This window comes from Fukomys damarensis, unplaced genomic scaffold (genome assembly GCF_012274545.1).
Source record: "Fukomys damarensis isolate Sample0158 unplaced genomic scaffold, DMR_v1.0_HiC HiC_scaffold_16, whole genome shotgun sequence".
NCBI lineage: Eukaryota > Metazoa > Chordata > Mammalia > Rodentia > Bathyergidae > Fukomys > Fukomys damarensis.
Window position 1 is genome coordinate 8,330,876 of NW_022900928.1, and position 20,273 is coordinate 8,351,148.

Below are 20,273 nucleotides of genomic sequence, written 5' to 3' on the forward strand. Positions count from 1 at the left end.
AAAAAAAAAAAAAAAAGGAGAGGAAAAAAAAAAAACACCCTCGGCCTAAATTTGCTTTCAAAAGTGAAGTGTGAAAAGACCTCAAGCAGAGTACACGGTGTCACTGTCTCAGGAAAGCCAATTCCGTGACGACAGAGAAAAAGGCCCCCGCCACAGTTCAATCACACCCTCACCCACTGTGAATAAAGAAAAAAAAAATCCAAGGAGAAAGGGTTCCACTTGGGGAAATGGAACCTCGCATTGTCTTTTCTCTTGATGCTCGTTCACATGTATGGGCGCAGCTGTGTCCTTTCTCTGACTAATCCTCAAGCTGATGCTGTGATATTAGCCTCCCTCTTCTCTGTCCCTAAACCCTATTATACATGGCCTCGTGTCCTATATTCAGTAGCAGAAATTTCAGATTTATCTTGTAATTAGTTTGGCAGCAAACTAGAGAATCCTAACGAGATGATTTAGTTTGGTACTGAGAAGATCAAAGATGACTTTTTAAAATTTTAAAAGCCGGGAAGATTTGGTTCTAATAAGTTTCCTTGTATATTTACATGCATTATAGCTGCACAGCAAAAGCTTACTATAGAAGATAATCAAAATCAGATACTTTGAAAGCACAAAATACTAGGTAGCTTTATGTGTTAGTATGGACATTCTTATAGCGTCAGTTTGTTTTTCATAACAGTGAATGAATCACTTCTTCACCTCTGGCTAGGATCAAGTGTAGCATAATAGTGATTTAAGTAAGGCATCTCAAACTTCTTGACAGAATTGTATGTATTACAAATACATTGGTATACACTCATATACCAAGTCATCACAGAATTTGCTTTAGGCTTTATAGTTTTAGGATAAGTGTATTCGTTACTCCTTGAATTGGAGTTTTAAGTCATCAGGGGAAATAACGTGAATAAATATCCACTAGAGCCTCGAGCCACAGTGGTATTTCTAGTGGAGAAAATTTAGGACTAAATAGATTCTTCTTGGATTCTCTGAAAGTTACATTAGTTCAAGTAACACAGTAACTCGTGGATTGTGAGAAAATGGAACTCTTTGTAACCCACTTGGCTTATAACAGTTTATGAACATTGCTTCCCTAATGAAAAGTTGTACAACGAACCAACTAATAATACATTAATAATAACAAAGTTTCCCTCGTGTGACAGCTTTTTGGCAACACAGAGGCACTCCAGAATTTTAAGCCATGATGTAAATTTTCCATCCATCCAGAGTAACATGTGCAGAGTGTCTGCTTTGTGACCAAGCTTGTGTTACACAGAAGTGTGTGTGTGTGTGTGTTCACTAAATCTCTCGAGGGTTTTAGTGGTGAATAATTACTTTACACTCCCCTCGAATAACGCCCCACTCACATATTTTCCTACAAATCAGAAAATCAGCAAAGAAAGACGTACTGTCTACACACACACACACACACACACACACAATCTATCAAATTCCTTTTCCTCTGACACAAGGAATTGGTAAGAATCAGCAAAGTCTCTGCTCCCTCATCGAAGGACCACACTGCCAAATACAGCACACTATGGGTGCATGCAGGTTTTCTGGCCCATGGTTTCCTTCTGGTCTACGTGTTCTCTCTTGTCTCGATGCACATTATTCTCCTCTGTGCTGAGAGAATTTTCAGATTTAACCCACAGTCTTTACCATAGCCTATTGACTCTTCTCTGAACAAATTGTGTTAAGAGTACAAAAATGAGTAATATTTCAGCCATTACCGCCAATCCCTGAAGTTTCACAGAAAAAGTATTCTTTTATAAAGCCCAGGGGTCACAGATATTTCCATTGGTTGGAAGGTCGTGTGTATACTCATTCTGTCAGAAGGATGCACAGTTTTCCTTACTGTTAATAGCTGGTACTATGTGATTTTGGAATTGATTTTTTTAAAGGATCAGGCAGAAAGAACTCCTTTCTTAGCTCCATGTCACTAAAATGGGACTTCAATTCTAATATTTTTCCACGCTAGAGTAACACTGTGGTTAGAGCCCAGAGGAAGTGTGAACACTTACTCCCAGGGTACCACAAATTGTTGGAACACTGAATAGCCCAATGTACAAAAAAAAAAAATTACTGTATAGTCTGGAAATAGATTTGCCAAAATTCAGCCAGAAAGCAAACAACAAAAACAATCTTTAGGCCTAGGCTCTAAATATTTAAACAACAAATTTTTAAATAACTTCCTTGTGTGTCTGATTTTTCAATATCTAGAAACACAAGTAAATGTACAGACTAACAAACTTCAGATGGGAGATACCGTAGAGTTCCTACTTTGCAGAGGTAAGAGGATAAAATGTTCTCAGGGCTGGGACATAAATAGCTACCCTTCTAGCCCAGATCAGCACCTGTAGTAAAATTTAGTCCCACAGTTTCCACACATTCACTAGTTTGGATGAGGCTTTTATTTTTAGCTTGGGAAGGGTTGTGCTATTTCTGCCTTACTCATTTTTATCCAGAACTAGTAACAAGAGAGTGCATGCATTTTTCTACCTTCAATGCATCATGTGTACTTTACAATAAACTCAAACAATCTAGCAATGATAATCTGTGAAATGACATCTTAGAAAAACTTTCTATGACTATACCAAAAGCAAAACAGTTTTAAGATTTTATCAGCTAAAATACTGAAAGGAATACGTACCCAATCCTTCAGATTCAAATAGACACGTTTCGTCCACTCCTAAATCTCGACACCAGGATAGGAAATTTGCTGTATTATCTCGGGCAAAAAAGGAGCCTGAGGGTGCGCTGGCTTTGCATGGAATCTTCTTCAGTGGCAGACTCTGAAAAATAAAGAAATCTCACTTTGCTGTAGTATTTGGCAAAGAGTTTCACAGTGACACATAAAAACATGTTTATGTTGAAATCAAAATGCTTTGGAGTGATCTCATATCAGTAAGTAGGTTTGTGAGGAATTATAGAAAGGAAATATAATGCTGATTAAACTTATGAAGGATTAAAAGACCACAAAAATCTATGCCTGCAAGCACATAAGCTTCCCCTTTAGTGCTTAATTGTAATAGTTAATATGAGTAGCGCTTAGGTTCCTTTCCTAGCTAAGCTTATGTTTGCCCTTTATCTTCTACTATTTCTTTATGCATTCTCTGTTGTGTAGGTATTCTACTACTATGTCCTACAAAGTAATTATTAATTTATTCCTCAAAATCTCATAGTATATGAAAATTATTTACATTATTAATACCAATTAATATAATATTACATGTATTGATGTATTCATACATTAATAATGTAAATACTTTTCATACATATTCACATATATTCAATCTGTATTCTAATGGATATATATATATATATATATTTACACATATGCCATAAAAATTATGCAAGAATTATAAAGTCAAAGGAGAACAGGAGAACTGTCTAACAGCATAAGTCTCTACTGATACTAAGAGGGGAAATGCTGAGATTCTTTTCAAAATAACATTCTTCCACTGAGCTATACCTTCAAACATATGAAAGTCAAGGCTAGACCTCAGGCCTTCTGGAGTTCTGTATTTTGGCCTCTGAAAATTTTTATTATTTATTTATTTATTTTAGTAGTAGCATTGGAAACTCAGGACTTCAAGCATGCTTGGCAAGTGCTCTACCACTAAGCTGTATTCCCAGTCAGAATACAAACATTGTACTGTCAAGAAAGCTTCCACCCAGATCACAGCGGAAGGCCTGAGTGGGCGGGCAGTGCGCCCCTTAGAGGGCTGTGTGTGCAGCTGCAGGTGCAGCCAACGCTGTAGGAAACGGAGATGCCAGGAATGCAAGAACATCTGCTGAGCAAATTCCTGGGCAGGGAGTGAGGCAAGCTCAAGAGAGGGGCCACAGAGGGTACAACCATCAAGCCCAGGGGGCAGGACTGCCCAGCGCTTTGCAGTTCAAATCTCACAACAAGCTTTCCACGTTGCTGGACACAGAGCCACAGGATTTACTGCTTGCCCTGTTGTTTCTGTGTTGCTCTGGTGCTAAGATTTAGACCTAGATGTCCTGTAAAACCTCATGTGCTCAGAGGTGGAGCTTGTGGAAGGTGACTGGACCATGGGGCCAGTCACTATACTCATGGGTGGGATGGCTTAATAAGTAGGTTCACAGGGGTGTGCTGTTAGGAGCCTAGGCTGTTAGGAGGAAACTGGTCACTGACACCTTCACCTGGAAGGGTGTAGCTCCCTCTCTCTGCTTGCTGGCTGCCAGGACAGGAGGAACGTGTCCACAGCACACTCTTCTACCATACCAGTTTCTGTGATTGAACTTGTCAAATATGGACTGAAATGTCTGAATCTGTGAACCAAAATGCACCCTCTAGTTTCCAATGTTAGGTACTATGTCTCAGCAATGAGAAAAGTGACTAAGACATTTAGGTCCAATTCCCTTCTATTGTTACTCCATTTTGGAATGGGGGTGTTTACTATGTGCTATTATATTTAAAATGTTTTGTGTTTAAAAATCAGAGTCTCACAGCTAAGAATTTACAGAGTCTCAGAGGAGACTTTGGACTGAAACTTTTCAGCAATACTAGAACTGTTGATATTGGTGATTCTTAGAGATGGGCTAAATGCATTTTGCATAATGTGATGAACCTTTTGAGGCTCGGAAAATGATGCTATGGCTTAGATCTATAATGTCATTGATGTTTGGAAAGTGATTGCATCTGGGGATTGCTATATTCATCAGTAGTAGGTTAGTCAACTGATGAGCTCATAGAGAACTTGCTGTAAGAGGCAGGGCCTCGTTAAATGTGGGTCATTGGAGGCGTGACTGGAAAGGGTACATTCTTGCCTTCCCGTCCCCTCTTTTTGCTTCCTGGCTGCCATGGGACAAACAGCTGTCCTCTACCAGACCATTTTCTGTGCATTTCTAATTGGAATTAGCTGAGGAAGGACTGAAACCATGAACCAAAATAAACCTTTCCTGCTTTAACTTGTATATGGCAGGTAAATATTTTGTCCCTGCCATGAGAAAGTGGCTAAAAGATGATCAAGATGTGACATGTATACCTATCAATTATTCAAGACAGATGTAATTATTATCTATCACAAACATATGTCAAAATAAATTTAAAAAGGAAGAACAGGGTGAATTTTATAATATGTGAATTATATGTTGAAAAAACTTTCTTTTAAGGGACAGACAAAAGCTTGGAAGAGAAAAATGAAAGTCTATGATGCTATCCTAACACTTTGGGAGGCCTAGACAAGGAGGATTATACGGTCCAGCTCTGCCTATGGAACGTAGCAAGAACCTTCCTCAAAGTTTTAAAAACTTTAAAAAGGACTAGAGATAGGCATGGTGCAAAGGTTCTAGGCTGAATCCACATTGCTATGATAAGAAAGAAAGTTCTGCAGTCTTTCTAATCTGTCTCAACGAGAGGACACAGCTTTACTATATATATATATATATAAAGATAATTCTTGTCCTAATTGTACCATTTGAAATGAAAGATACTGTTTACACTCTGCTTTGTTTCACTTATTACTCAAAGAATGATATGAATCTGGGCAGTCATTCTTATAATAGCCAGGAGATGCCTGATTCCTGTGGCAGAAAGGAATGCACTATCCACACTGCACTGGAGAAGCAAGACATTGATTTGATACTTAATTCACCTACTGGCACATTTAAAAAATACCCACAGGCAACATGTTCTCGAAAATTGCTTAGCCCACCTTTCAAGGACTTACAAGGATAAGTATCAAGTACATGAATGAACACAGCATTTTTCTCCTCGAAGCCTGAAGTCCTTGAAAAGTTATCAACACATCACATTCAAATATCTAAAATTCCCTGAAACTATATTGAAAGCCATGAAAACTTATTTTGAGATCAATGAAAGAAAAAGTGGGTAGTAGACATTTAATAATTTGGAAATTTCCAATGCAGAGGAATTCAACACAGATCTAACCAATCACTTTGCATTTAGGTCATTTATGGGGTATTTGCTTATGTTCTAGAGTTGGTAGACTTAAGAGCTTCTTTACCAGTGGAACACTAGGGACGAATGAAGTATATCCATGGAACTTCCAACCTTCAACCAAATAAGAAAAAAATTTAAGTAGAATTATAACATGCCATCCTTAATAGTCCAAATGATCGATAAAACATCATACGTGATACCTATAAAGTCCTTTACATGAAACTAGGAATCAGGAATTCTGCTCATTAATAGCGAGCAGTAGTGTGAAGCTTATGGAATCCTCCTAGCCACGCAATAACCAAACCTTCAGTCAAATCAGAGGAGCTGCACCATTTGTAATCAAGTCTCTTACTGAAGAATTCTTGATTTCATCTAAATTAAAGAACAAATGGTTCAATAATACCAGCACTCGAAACTTTTGGAACTAAGAGACTTTTTTCAAATATTTTACATGAAGGTATTTACTGAATTCTGCCAACTTCCAGCCTTGTAGTTTATTCTTTAATAAAAAAATTAAAAATAATGCCAAACAACAAATTGATGTATTAAATAAAATCAAGTTTCACCCTGCGGCAGAAGTCTTGGGAAAAGAGATGAAGAATAAAGAAATGCCTCAAATAATTACAGAAATATATACTTGGAATAGCTGAAAAATTTACCGCAGATATAGGGAAGAATAACACAGATGCAAAGGAAATGGAATTCCAAAGTGACTCAACATGTAGCTCACCTGACACAACTTCCGTATTAGCCTTCCACATACTCCCTGGCTCTCCAAAGAACTTCTATAGCGTTAGAATTGTATACTATCTGTCTCGGACCGTTTAAGCATCTAAGTTTTCCAGGTGATGCTATTATATGTTAGGGACTGGAAATGTGAGGGCTGAATGGTTAGGCATAGCTTCCCCTCAGACCAGAGCATGGTCGTCTTCAGGTAGATCAAACGTCTGTCATAGAATGTTGGCATTCCCAAAGGGTATGTCGGCAGGGCACTTAAAATTCACTAAATTCATCACACAATTATACAGAAAATGCTTCCCAGAATTTAGAAAAGTGTAACAGAACAAATTAAGACTTTTAAAATATTTTGAAAGTTAGTGGATATGGAGTATGAGTTGATCTGAACTAGGATTGGAAATATCTTCAGACTCATTCACTCGCGAACCTTCTGATGTATGCCAGCCTGCATCATGTAAGATCCAATATTTTGGGTTAGCAAAATAAGAAAGTTCTATAAATAAACCACTGGGATCATTTGTCACAGATCAGTCAGATGAATATTTAAAAATTTAATACAAGAAGCCTCTGTTTAGCCAGGCATGGTGGTACACTTTCCAATTCCAGCGTTCTGGGAGGCTCAGGCAGCAGAATCACAAGTTTGACTTAGCGAGGCCATAGCTCAAAATAAGACAGGGAGAGAGGGAGAGAGGGAGGGAGGGAGAAGAAAGGAGAGAGGGAGGGAGAGAGAGAGAAAAAGAGAGAGGGAGAAGGAGAGAGAGGGAGAGGGAGGGAGGGAGGGAGGGAGGAAGGAAGGAGACAAAAACATTGGGAATGCAGTTCACTGTGAAAGCCCTAGTTTCAATCCCCAGCACTGAAAACACAGAAACAAAATAATCTATTGTTTATATATCTGAATGGTATTAACTTAAGATACGTACTGGTAGCCCCCAAATACTTATAGATTGATTGATGGAGCTACAAGAAAAGAGTTACGCATTTCCAAAAAGCACCCTTTCCAGTTCTTTCAGGCAATAACTGAGGTTGGTGGCAATAAAAAAAATTTTAACTTTTTTCCCCCGAGGTTTTCATTGAATCCTCTGCCTTTCGTGGTAACCACTTGCCAAGGAAGATCAATTATTATTAATAATAATATAATATAGCCATATTATCTGTGCGTTGTGATGTCTTGGGAAAACGACTTGAAGCCTGTATCTCAGCCTCCTGTTTAAAACAATGCCCACAGAAAGCGGTGCATGCACGTCTCACTGACGATGGGTGTGAGAGTGCAGGTTACGCAGTTCATGTGTAGTTGTCTCCAGTAGGCGCTACTTAACAATGAAGGCAAAAATACGCGGAACTACCTGCCTATGTTTCCCTCTTCTCACATTCTAGTAAACATTTCATTTGTCGCATTATGAGAACAAAAATTCAGAAAAAGACTGACACCCTAACTTTAAACCCCAGCTTCTGGAATAGTTTTGTTTGTTTGTTTATTTTTTCCTTTTACAGATCATTCCCACTTACAAGGGAGATGTAGATCTATAATCACCAACACACTGAACACTCGAGCATTTGAGCTGTGATGTGAGCGGGGGATTACTTTGTCATTTTATTTTATTTTACCTTTATTAACCTTAATAGGCATGTATGGCTAATAGCCCTTATATTAGGTAGCGTATTCGTAGTGGGGAACATATAGCCATTATTTGGGGTTTTCTGAAACTTCATACTTGACCACTTTAACTTTAACCCAAATGGTATCATCATCTCTGTGTCTCTTCACTCCCCTCAAGTCCAGGGGTCCCAGGTATGCAATAACAGATACACAACTGTGCTGGTCATTTACAAAGCTTTTTCTTGTACGATGTAGTGCTAAATGTCCTAATGATGGAATCCTGTGTGTTACAGCTTCAAAAGAACAATAGTGACCATTTATAATGCACATATAAAAGTATATCTGGAGAACCAGGGTCTTATTTAACATTTTACTGCTCATGCGGCATGGTATTTTATGCACAGGAAGTACTGATTTGCCTTCTGACCCTGACATTGGGGTTTGGAAGAAGGGCACCGCTATCATAAGGGCCTAACATCCTCTAGGAACACGGCACGTACTTTCATATATGTTGTCTACTAAATTCTCAAAACACAACATCTTGAGTTAGGTAAACAATAGTATTTCCCTCTTTCAGATGAAAAAAACTGAGCTTTACACAATTCAAATGAAATCGTCAGTTTCTCATGAGTACATGTTTGCAGTACGTAATGTTTCCATTCCTCATGGGGAATTGGTACATGCACAGCACACATCTAATTTCTCTGCCTTTTCCATCTCCTCCATCCCCATTCTCTTTTAACTACTTTATGATAACCCACCAATGTCTTGAATTTAATATATTAGCATTTGATGTATTATTCAAACTCCTGGACAAGAAAATAGAATAAAGGATTATATATTGTCTGTCACCTACTCAAGCTAGAAAGAAGAAAAAAAGACTGAGAGACCAGCTTCTTCAATTCCCTGTATATTGTGAACTGAAAATTTAATGCTGGCAGTCTAAATAATTCATTCTTCACAAAAGTTTGAAACACTTTCCCCGATTCCATCAAGTAGACATTTCAGATATTAAACAGAAGACAAGGCACTCGCCAAGAACTAATATCTTTCCTTTTCCAAAGGGCATATAGAATGTACTGTTCAAATATGCAGGCAATAAAGTCACTCTTTCCATGATGGAAATAACGTTTCCATTTGTATCCCTGTGCTGCTTTCAGTTTCACTATATATTTCATTGAAAAATAATCTCGTCAAACTATTTCCTTGAACAGTCACATTAACAAGGTACCTAAATATAAATACCAAATGGCTTTCCACAGGATGAAAATAGATGCTCTAAATTAAATTTTAGAAACCTTTTTAAAGGGAAGGGAGAGAAATCCCTTCTCTGGTGCAATAACCACCTCCTTGGTACTCTGCAATAGAACTTCATGCCTCAAGCAGTTAGCTATGAGTTAGTCCCGGGGAAGCTGGAGGCTCTAAACTTGAAATGAAAATGGACGCCCTTCTCCTTCTGTGCCTCAGGTAAATTTTACATTACAGACATCAGTTAATAGTATCAAAACTATTCCATAATCTTCACACTGGGATGACGACAACATAGCATAACAATAGCCACACAACAGAAAAGAAATACAAAGAAGCTTCTTAGAGCAGAATTTGGGCATAACTTTCTTCCTCTAAAATCATGAAGTTATTAGGTCAGAAAATTAGTGAATATGTGAAATGTCTTTAATTCTTTGAAATAACTGCCGGCATGATGTAAAATGCTGGAAATGATGGCCAAAACTAGTTCTCAAACTTTACACTTAAAATATGGCATGGACAATAAAAGTTAAATGCAAAATGAGTTAAAACATTAATGCTGACTGAAAAACCTCCCGGAATGATTATAGCAGCTTTATTCCTGGGGCTTCAATAAGTGAATGGTTAAAAAAAATGGATAGGGAAGGATTATACAGTGACAAACACAGACAAGTTACCGCACCACAGAAAGACACGAGTGAAAATTAAACGTGAGTTACTGAGTAGAGCAGCCAGTATGGCAAAGCTAATGACATGGGATGCTAACTCTCTAACAGTCAGGAAGAAGGAAAACTGCAGATGGTAAGAAAGATCAGAGGACAGCAGGGAGAGAGGGCAGCAGGGGGGAAAGGACTGAGCAAACGAGAGTTGAGGGTCAGGAAGACCAGGCTGCATGATTCCACGTTGGTGGATGCACGCCATCGTACACCGGTCAAAACTCATAGAGTGTTTCACAGGAAGAGGAAACTCCCACACAAACGAGGGCCTTTGGGCCACCATGCTGTCCTCATGAGGCTCACTGATTCCAACAAATGAATCATTCTGATGTACTTCTCACCCCGTGTTCATGGGAACCCTAAGTTTCTCTAATGTTTGGAATCGAGTCAAACTCCTAAAAGCAGAGAGTAGAACTGTGGCACTGGGGCCAGAGAAGACGGGTGTAAAATGAGGATGGGTGGAAGGGCACAATGTTCTAGACACAGTGGATGAGTTACGCAGGTTGACCACACGATCTTGTAGCTATACTTACTAATGGTATTATTATATACTTGAAGATTGGTAAGCCAAAACCTTACACGTCCTCACCACTGAAAGGGGTGTGATAGACAGGCCAATCATATTGACTTACTAATTCACAGTGCATACACATATCAAAACTTCATGTTCAACACCACAAGTATGCACAATCATTCCCAGATGAACTTCAGCGAAGCTGAGAAAATAAAGCCTAGAAAAAGTCAGTATGTCATTAATAGTTGTTTTAGCAGCATCAAATACTTCACAGAGGAAGAGATAGTTTTACAGAGTTTGACCACAAATATATTCCTTCCGTTTCTGTAGGCTTTGGGGCTAAAGCATATGCACTTTTACATGGAAATCATGACCCCAACACTGTGCTACTATAAAATGCTTCTGTTCTCCCAGCTCTTTATATACAAATTCCCAGGGATTAATGTCTTAAAACTTCTGAAAGGCTAGTTCTGCACATTAAAATCCAGTTAATGGATGAGGCATTCTCAATTTTTAAAGTAGAAATCTAATCTGATTCAATTCAACTACCTATTATTAAAGTATAGCTCTCTACCAATTGTAAATGCTAGGCCCTTGGAAATGAAAGGCAAAAAGGATATGGCCAAAGTTCTTTCCTTAGTATTCTTTGCATCATGTTGAAAAAGATTTAAAAGTCACAATACCAGCCAGGCGTGGGGGCATACGTTGTAATCCCAGCACTCGGAAGGCTGAGACAGGAGGATCGCTGTGAATTTGAGACCAGCCTGGGCTACATAGTGAGTTCCAGGTCAGTCTCAACTACATAGGAGACTCTGTCTCATTAAAAAAAAAAAAAAAAAGTCATGATATCACATTGTAAGAATTGCTGCATGGTGATAGACATCTGAAAAAAGGCAGGAAGATGGTAACTTGAGCAAACCTGGGCAATTGAGCAAGATACTGTTTCAAAATCAAAAGTCCAAAAAAGGGCTGGCGATATAGCAAAGTAGAAAGATCCTGGGTTCAATTCGTAGTAGCACAAAACCAAAAGAATTACAGGAAAAGTTAAAGCCCTGGTCTTAACGTAGGCCTTTGGGAACTGTAAAGACTGGTGCTTGGCTCCAGGAAAGAGATGACTGGGCACCAGAAGGAGAAAGCCACTCACGGACTGGATGGATCTCCGTCCTGGAAACCGAGGCAGGACCCGGGAAGGGGAAAATCCAGGCAGGCATGAGGGCAATGGGGATCGCACACGGACAAGGGGAGACTAGTCAAGCTAGCCGGGCAGAATCTCAAAGGACTTTCACTCAGGACAAGGATTACTACAACTGTAACCTCAACCACGGTTCATTAACTCCAATGCCCAGAAGAGCGTGGGCAGACTAAATAAAGACAAGGGACTGTCCGGCTCCAAGGAGCTAAATGAGTGGGAAGCTGTCGGAAAACCAAAGAACAGAAGCCGTGTCCAGGGGCTGGGAGATCTGTGTTCATCCTTTTCAAACTCTTAGTCTCCATAAAGCAATGCAGTCCCAGCACGGTTGGATCTTGTGATTCCATAGAAATTAGTAAATCCAGAATTTGAATGTGAAAAGCCTCCCAATTCTGAGCCATCAGGTATACAGTCAGGGGTACATGGTTGGCAGGATACAATCTTGGCGTTCAGAATGCAGAGTAATAAGAGGGTTTAACAGTTTAAACTAAGAAGCAGCCATATCATACGTGAACTTCAGAAAAGTGACTGTGTTATTGTTGTCAAGGGTGGACTGGAGGGGGAAAAAACAAATTAAAACAATCTTTATACAAAAATGAAAACAGGCATTCTTTTCTCTGTTGCCCTCTCTGGAGAAACTTCCCCCCATGGCAAGTGGAAGAGGGACATAAAACACAGAAGAGGAAATTTTCTCAGGGGGAGAAAGGCTTTCTAGATACCAGGTATGACATTCCCTTAGACTTGCCATAAAATTCACAGTAGTTATTAGTTAAGTAGAGTAGATCAGCCACATTGGCGATAGCTTTGAAAAGGCTTTTGGGAATGTATGTTCTTTCTATGATCCAGAGAATTACTCTAAATAACTAGACTAGAAAATTAGTTTAAAATATCTTAAATTTTTCATTTCCAACAAATGCAGTGCCTGTTGTAAAATGTCATAGCTTCACATTATTGGCACCAGATTTTGAATTTACAGAATCACTAGTTCTAATGTCTTAGTTGAAGCTGTTTTGCATACCTGTCTAAAAAAAAAAATCCTAGAAAGAAATGCATATCTCTAAGTTCAAAATTGCCTTCTGGAGGGGTTCCAGGAAACCCAGTGTATTTTACTGATAATAAATTTCTATGCATTTTTAGCTAAGGCTGTTTTGGCATCGCCATCATCACTTTCACTGACTTCACCGCACTGCATCTTATTTTTGGACACACACTTTCTGCCCACCCACTGACTAATGGTCACCAAGAATGGTTATTTAATCTTCGTAACCTATTTGTATTGAAGTCCAGTGGTTGGACTGTGTGTTGAGGATTAAACAAGATGTTCTGGAAAATACCTCATACTAATTTTAGATCATGGCCTATTTTCACTACTGATCGTTTTCTCAAATACATGACAATTTTCAGTTCCACTTACAAATCCCTTAATGAGAGCAAAATATTACTTACAGTATCATCTTTGTAATCACTATAATGAACTCACATATGTGGAGGAGACATAATTTAAAATAAGTACTTTATATTCATAGGGTGACTCACTTACAATTTGCTTTTATCCACCTTCTGATTTTTCCCCATTATCATATTCGTGTGTTCTTCTCTAAATTCCATACTTCGATTAGAATGGGATTTTCCAAAGACAGAGTTGTTTCCCCATCCTAGAGGTTTTCTCTGGCTCCCAGTATGTTCACATAATGACATAGCTTCTTATAATATTGTTCCCACAGTTTGCATCTACCTACATCCTACTTGCAGACAGACTGTCCAGAATGTGGGCCTTCGCCCTCTCTTAGCCACCTGAGTTCTTGCCCTCTTGCCTGTGTTCTTACCATGCTGTCTCCCTCCACATGGTCCTTAATCATGGCTGTTCTCTCTGCCCTTACCATACTTCCTCTACTAAATAACTGCAGATCTCAGGTGAAGGATCACCCAGAAGATCACCCCTCACACTTTTTTCTGTTGGGGTAAAATCCATGTTGATCGATATTCCAGCTACAATACTCCTGCCGGTGATTGATGGATTAGCAACTTCCTCTCCATCTACACTGAGACTTTCATGAGGAATGGGACAGTGCCTACTTTTGCTCATGGCTGTGTCTCCAATACATAGCACACTGCCTATTGCATCATGCTTATTGATATTTGTGGAATGAATGCAAATATTGATATAGCTCAAAACGTGCATGCCCTGTACCAGGGGCAGCAGAGAGGACTAGTTATAAGCACTGCATATATTTAGAGCCGGGACCACTTGAGTCTGAATCCTGAGTTTTTGCTTCCAGTTGGGCAGTGAGGGAACCTTATCTGTGAGGTGGTTTAACAGTCTACAGCTCAGCAGCAGCACTATGAACTTTTATGGGAGGTTCTTGAAATACAGCAGGTCCCCAGTTTACAAACGAATTCCATCCAGGGAGAACATGCATAAATCAGATTCATTCACAATCTGACACAGTGAGCCTACCACAGGGCACCTGTGAAAGTTTCCAACACGAATGTCTATAAGTTGGAGATTTAACCATATTGTGGATTAAAACAAAAAACTGAAGCAAAGGAAAGTTAATGAAATAAGATAAAATTCATTCAAGGGCTTCAGTGACACTCTTGAGGATTTTCACAGTCACTGAAACACAAAAGCATAATTTCAAAAATAACTACCATTGGCATCTCCATGCTACCCATCACATCCTTACACCCTCCCATCCCAGAGACACCTCCACCATTTCCTTCTTTTAATTTGTCTCTTCATCACTGCAGTTTCCTTAAACCAAACATCATGGTGCTTTTGGTCATGCACTTTATCCTTTCTTTTTATGGCCAGCGAGCCAGAAATCCTGTGATTATCTCTGTTCTCCGCTTCCTTTCACAACAGCACCAGATCCTTGTCTCAGTACTTTAACACCTCATGACTAAAGAAGTGAAGAAACTTTCGAAACTATTCTTCCTTTCTCCAGGGTCAAATCTTCCTAACCCAACCTACACAGCCCAGTTAGATGAATCTTCCAAAGTATGAGGCTCATTCTGTGGCTCGCGGTCACAAAACAAAGATCAAACGCCTCAGCCTTGTAGTAATGCGGTACTGCAGGTACGTCAGTCCATGTATGAGAAGCGTTCTTGTACTCCCTATTCCGACTACAGTACGTGGTTCTCTTCACTGTCCCCAGAAGACATACTGCATGAATCCAGTGTTCATATTTAGTTCAGCCATGAACGTTATATGTTGGAATTGCCAATAAATTCTGTGTGTCCATTTACGAGCCCTGGTCAGGATGACAGCTTCATCTCTTCCAACTTCCCGTGAAACACTGACTTGTTTCTGAACCTGCGTGAAATCTTCCGTGTGTATCCAGAGAAGTCAGGGCACAAGGCTGTGTCTAGTTTCAAGACCACCACCACTGGCTCTTACCTGACCTGGACAATAGCTCCCAACTCAGGGCCTCAATTGCACTTTCACGTCTTGTTTTCAATTCAGTCTCCATAATGCTAACATCCTCTTTTCACAAAATTCCACCCAGCTTCATGTGGCGCTTAGGATAAGAGCCAATGGCCAACAATCATTAGCTCCCGCTTGCCTGTCTCTTAGTAATCTCTCATTACACACTAGGGCTCACAAACACCCATTTCCTTTTAGTCCCTCAAAGTAGTCAGGCACCTTCACATCCGAGTGCTGTCATATGTTGTATTTCTTGTTTGTGGAGCACTCTGTATTGTTTCTCTGGTTGGCCAATTACCATTCTGGTTTCAAAATACTCCAAAATGGCTCTTTCTACAAGACTAGGTTGGACTTTCCTCTTAAAGTCACTTACGTGCTTGGACTTTCCTATATTTATCTGTAACAGCGAAGTTGTCTGTTTCTTTAATGCATAGCTTAATGTCATTCTCCCCTGCTAATTTACAAGGGCAGGGATCGTGTCAGGATCCAATGTCTTGACTTGTGTATTTCAAGTATCCAATATACATTTGTTGAATAATTGACTGTTGATGATGTAATGAATGCTATGGTAGTAGAAACTTGGGAACCACTAGTATCCAGTGTTTATATCATTTATTTGTCAGTGACTATTGACATCTGCATTTTTGTATGTTCACATTTGATTTAATTAAACTGTAAGCTTTTATACAACGCTTTTTTAATTTAACAGCATCATGTGCATAATTAGCACATGATAAATTTTGTCAGTTCTGAAGCACTCTGGAAGGATACGCTACACAGGTTGCTCAGTCAAAAGGCTTCAGTTTAAAGCTGATATTTGAGCAGAGATCTGAGAGGAATGATAAGTGAGCCGTACACATATGTGAGAATTGGACAGCCTAGCAAGATAAAAGGACCACTGCAAAGGGTGTGTGGTGGGGGAGGCCTTACTCTTGAATTCAAAGAACAGCAAGTGCTCCAGTGTGGGCCCGCAAAGTGGAGAGAGAGAGCTAAGTCCCAGGACCTAGGAATGAGATCACACGGGTGTGGGGAGGATACCAGGAAAGACCTGTAGGCTAGAGTCAAGATTTCTGACTTTTATACAATTAAGTCAAGGGTTTATTGAAGAATTCTGATCAAAGGAGTGCCGTGACCTGACCTCAGTTTTGAATTATCTGATGATTTAATCAATGTGTGACTGGCACAGAGTAACTATTTAGAAATGTTTGCTACATGATCATATCACATGACATTCATTACGCCTGAGAATAAAATCAGATATACTATCTACTTTTCGATCTTTAACAAGCTCAAATATAGCAAATATGAGATCATGGAACAGCATGTGGTTTGTTTCATCATTTATAATTTGCTTCAGTTTTTATATATGTGTGAGCTGAACAAACCTTATCCAAAGTGTTTAGGACCAGGAATATTTTGGACACCAGGATATCTGCCTGTACATATTACGGCATCTTGGAGGACCCAAGTCTACACCAGACTCTTTGTAGTTCATACACACATAGCCAGAAGGTAATTTTATCCATCTTCAGGGTGCCTGCGTGTGGGATCTTCCACGTGTGACACTGTAGTGTCGGAATATTTGCAATTAGTTACTCTCAATGCACACATCACTCATCCACACACAGACACACACACACGCAGACACACCCCACTCAGCTAAGCGCGTTTATTGTACAGGCAAAAAGCAAAGATTTATCGCTCCTGCCTTGATTGTTCTCCTGCACTCTGTTCTCTCCGTAGAAAATTGCTTGGGAAGCGCACGTGTGTGGCAATCGTCCTTCATAGGTTGTGACCATTCACAGGAGGTGCTGTACTGGGAGGAGGGCTCTGCCGCGGCGCTTTAACAACTTTGCCCTTTAATGTTTATTTTTAATTGTATGTATTTACTAGTAATGCTTATTTTATTTATTTATTTATTTATTTATTTATTTATTTTTGTTACCGGATTTCGAACTCAGGTCCTTGACCTTGTGAAGCAGGAAGTGGCACCCCTGAGCTAAATCCGCAGTTCTGCTTATTGTTAATATTGTAAAGATTGGTTAGACTTCCGTGGTGTATTTCGGTTATATTGGTGTCTTTCAGGTTGTATTTGTAACCTCCCCTGCTTTTGTATTTAAAAAGAGCCTTAGAGTTCAGCCAGCTGTCAAACAGATTGATAAGGGCACAAAATTAAGTATTTGTGACCCAAAAGGAAAAGGTTATATTTATTTCTTTCACTTCCTTTGTAAGATCTAGGACAAAATGGAGTCTCCAGATTCTTCCCAAATTTACTGAGTTGGTTCAACCCCATTTTTAGGTTATTTATTTCCTTTTCAGGGCAAAACGCTTAATTCTCTTTAACAACTGCTAATTGTGACATTTTCATTACTATTTCTTTTGACTTCAAGATGTGCAAATCACTACACTGTGTCTTACACAGAGCCTTAATCCCACCCAGCAAGGCATGAGGTAGACACACACACGCTGTACTCGTGTGAAATTAGACATGACCAGCAAAGTCACGCAAGGGTAAAGCCCATCCCACTGGTTGTGTGTATGATATGTAATGCATTTTCAAACCGCTGCATGAAACAATAGAAGCCATTCATATAGTCAGCCCTGAAACACTTAAGAAACAGTCGAAAAGGTCTTACACTGTAAAGTCAATTACCTCATCTGAAAACCTGAGGCCGGCACCCTGTAAAGTGCTAGTATCACATACCTTGGACCACACAGAAGTATAATAAAGACTCAAATTTAAAGTGCCTAGAAAGCCTCAGACATTTTAAATGGAAAAGGCATCTCTTCCCACTGTATTTTCAGTTCCTCAGAATAGGGCCTTATTGTAAAATCTGTGAAGGTTGTCCTTTAAGATCTGGTATGCATATTCATTATTGCCTAGTTCAAATGACCCGGATTTTGCCAAAGCATTTAGCAACAGCTCATTTTAAAAGAACAAATGTCCCATTTTCCATAGGGTGAGAGAGATTTTTTCTTGACATAGGTGTCTATGTTCATGGTGCTTTTGAAGCACTGACCGCAATCAATGCTATCAAATGTCATGAAAACAGCCCCCTGGTTACACTCCTTTTACAATGGCTGCATGTGGGTAAGGCAGGATGGGAGCCCGCAAGGGGAAGAGGTGATGCCATCGTGGAAATATGTAGCCAGATTGATTTTCATGCTTAAGGAGCAAGCTCTGGGGGTGCTGGGAAATCATACAGATGAAAAATGTGTGAAAGTGTGTGTGTGTGTGTGTGTGTGTGTGTGTGTGTGTGTACCCCTGCTCATGGCTGCCTTCTCCAATTCAGAACTTAACTTTTAGTCCTTTCTGGAATTTTAATTTAACATGTTTTATTATAGCCTTACATTTTATATGTTTTAACTATTGAACTACTATTAGACTACTGAACAATACCTTATACTTTGGGTTTAGTAAAAGAAAGAACAGTGTAGAAGGGATGGTCTTTTGTTAGATTTACATAAACTCGTGGCCAAGAAGTCTAAGCACATTTATAGCTTAGATGCTCTCACCTGGACTTTCTCTCCCCTCTCACCTCAGCTCATTCAGGATGGGGTTTTTCAGAAAGTAGTAGTGCAGAAATATGCTTTTCCAGCTTAAAGACTTCAAGAAACCCCAAATATAAATAAAGAGCAAAACAAAAGATAGGTAAATAGGAAGCAGATCTTTTGTAAAAGGGACAGGGAACAAGAGATGGAGGGAGGAGAGAAGGGAGAGGAAAGGATACAAAAAAGGGTGAAACCATGTCCTGCACATCTACCAACTCGCGGGAAGAAGGCAGTCATTACGTAGTACAAGCAAGGACTAACAGAAATTTTAAAAAATTGAACTAGCACAGCTCAGTGAAAAGCGCACATTATAATTGGGGAAATCAATGGCTTGTTCTTATTCATATACAGAGATGGGTAGTGACTGCCCTAAAAATAAGAAAGAAAACGACTATAAAATACATTACCTTTTATTCTCATAATTTCAGGAAAGTTCTAAAATGATTCTTATATATGTCACTTGCTTCTCAACATATTTAAGTAACACCGCCTCAAACAGTAGTGCTTTTCAGGAAGTCAGAGTTGATGCTGGGAACGTGTCATTTTTCATTTGGTTAAGAAGCAAACTGTTGCATAAAGACTTTTAAATATGGAGAGTCATAATGACGTTTGGTTCACTTTCTACTTTGATCTACTGACAATCCAATGAGCTTCCAAATGTTTTCAGTGATTTTTCTAAACAGGTTCGATTTACCTTCTCAAGCACTGGCTTTTTCTGCCACCACCAGAAGGGTGATAGAATAAAAGAGCAAGTGGCAGCTCCTGCCGTGGTTCATGGAGGATAAATGACTAAGAATTTATATTTTGACTTTGTGATTATAAAAAGCACATGATGATACAGTGTATTGGTGGACAGAGTGGTCACATGAATTGGTTCAAAACCTTTTAAAATATTTGCAGAAAGCTCATAAATAAGCACAGTGGGCATTGCAACATGTGTACAAGTGTTATATACGGATTATAGAGGAGATATTTTTATTTCAAACTGGTATCCTTTTTGACTTAAGAAGTAGATGAGATGCTCAAGATAAAACTGCAAAAGTATGAGATAAAATTAATGTGTGCTACCATTTTAATTGCTACTCTAAACTCAGCCATATGAAAGCTACATTTCTCATGTCAAGGACATATTGCTGCTTTCAAGCAAGTTGCTTATTCAAATCATTGTACAAGCTTGGTCTCACAAATACTGTGTTGTTACTTACAATGTCACCTAATTCTTGCCGATGAGTAAGTTTATAAAACTTCCTAACAGGGACGGTGTGCTTTGAAAGTCACCTGTGTCTATATTTAATTTACATCTGTCTTACCAGCAACACATGGGCAATAAACCTCCTCAGCAAAGAATATCATCTTGTTTCTCACA

The 20,273-nt window shown here is 39.2% G+C and overlaps 1 protein-coding gene across 4 annotated transcripts in view; it reads right to left on the reverse strand.

Moving 5' to 3' along the window:
• Gas2 (growth arrest specific 2) overlaps nucleotides 1-20,273 on the reverse strand; it is a 124,362-nt gene that overhangs the window by 75,975 nt on the left and 28,114 nt on the right. For all 4 annotated transcript variants that reach the window (XR_004517403.1, XM_033764065.1, XM_010621269.3 and 1 more), the window contains one exon: nucleotides 2,648-2,789. Coding sequence is in view for 3 of the 4 variants with exons in the window: in XM_033764065.1 (XP_033619956.1) it covers nucleotides 2,648-2,789 (142 nt within the window). In the remaining variant the exon portion in view is untranslated. The remainder of the gene's footprint in view (nucleotides 1-2,647; nucleotides 2,790-20,273) is intronic.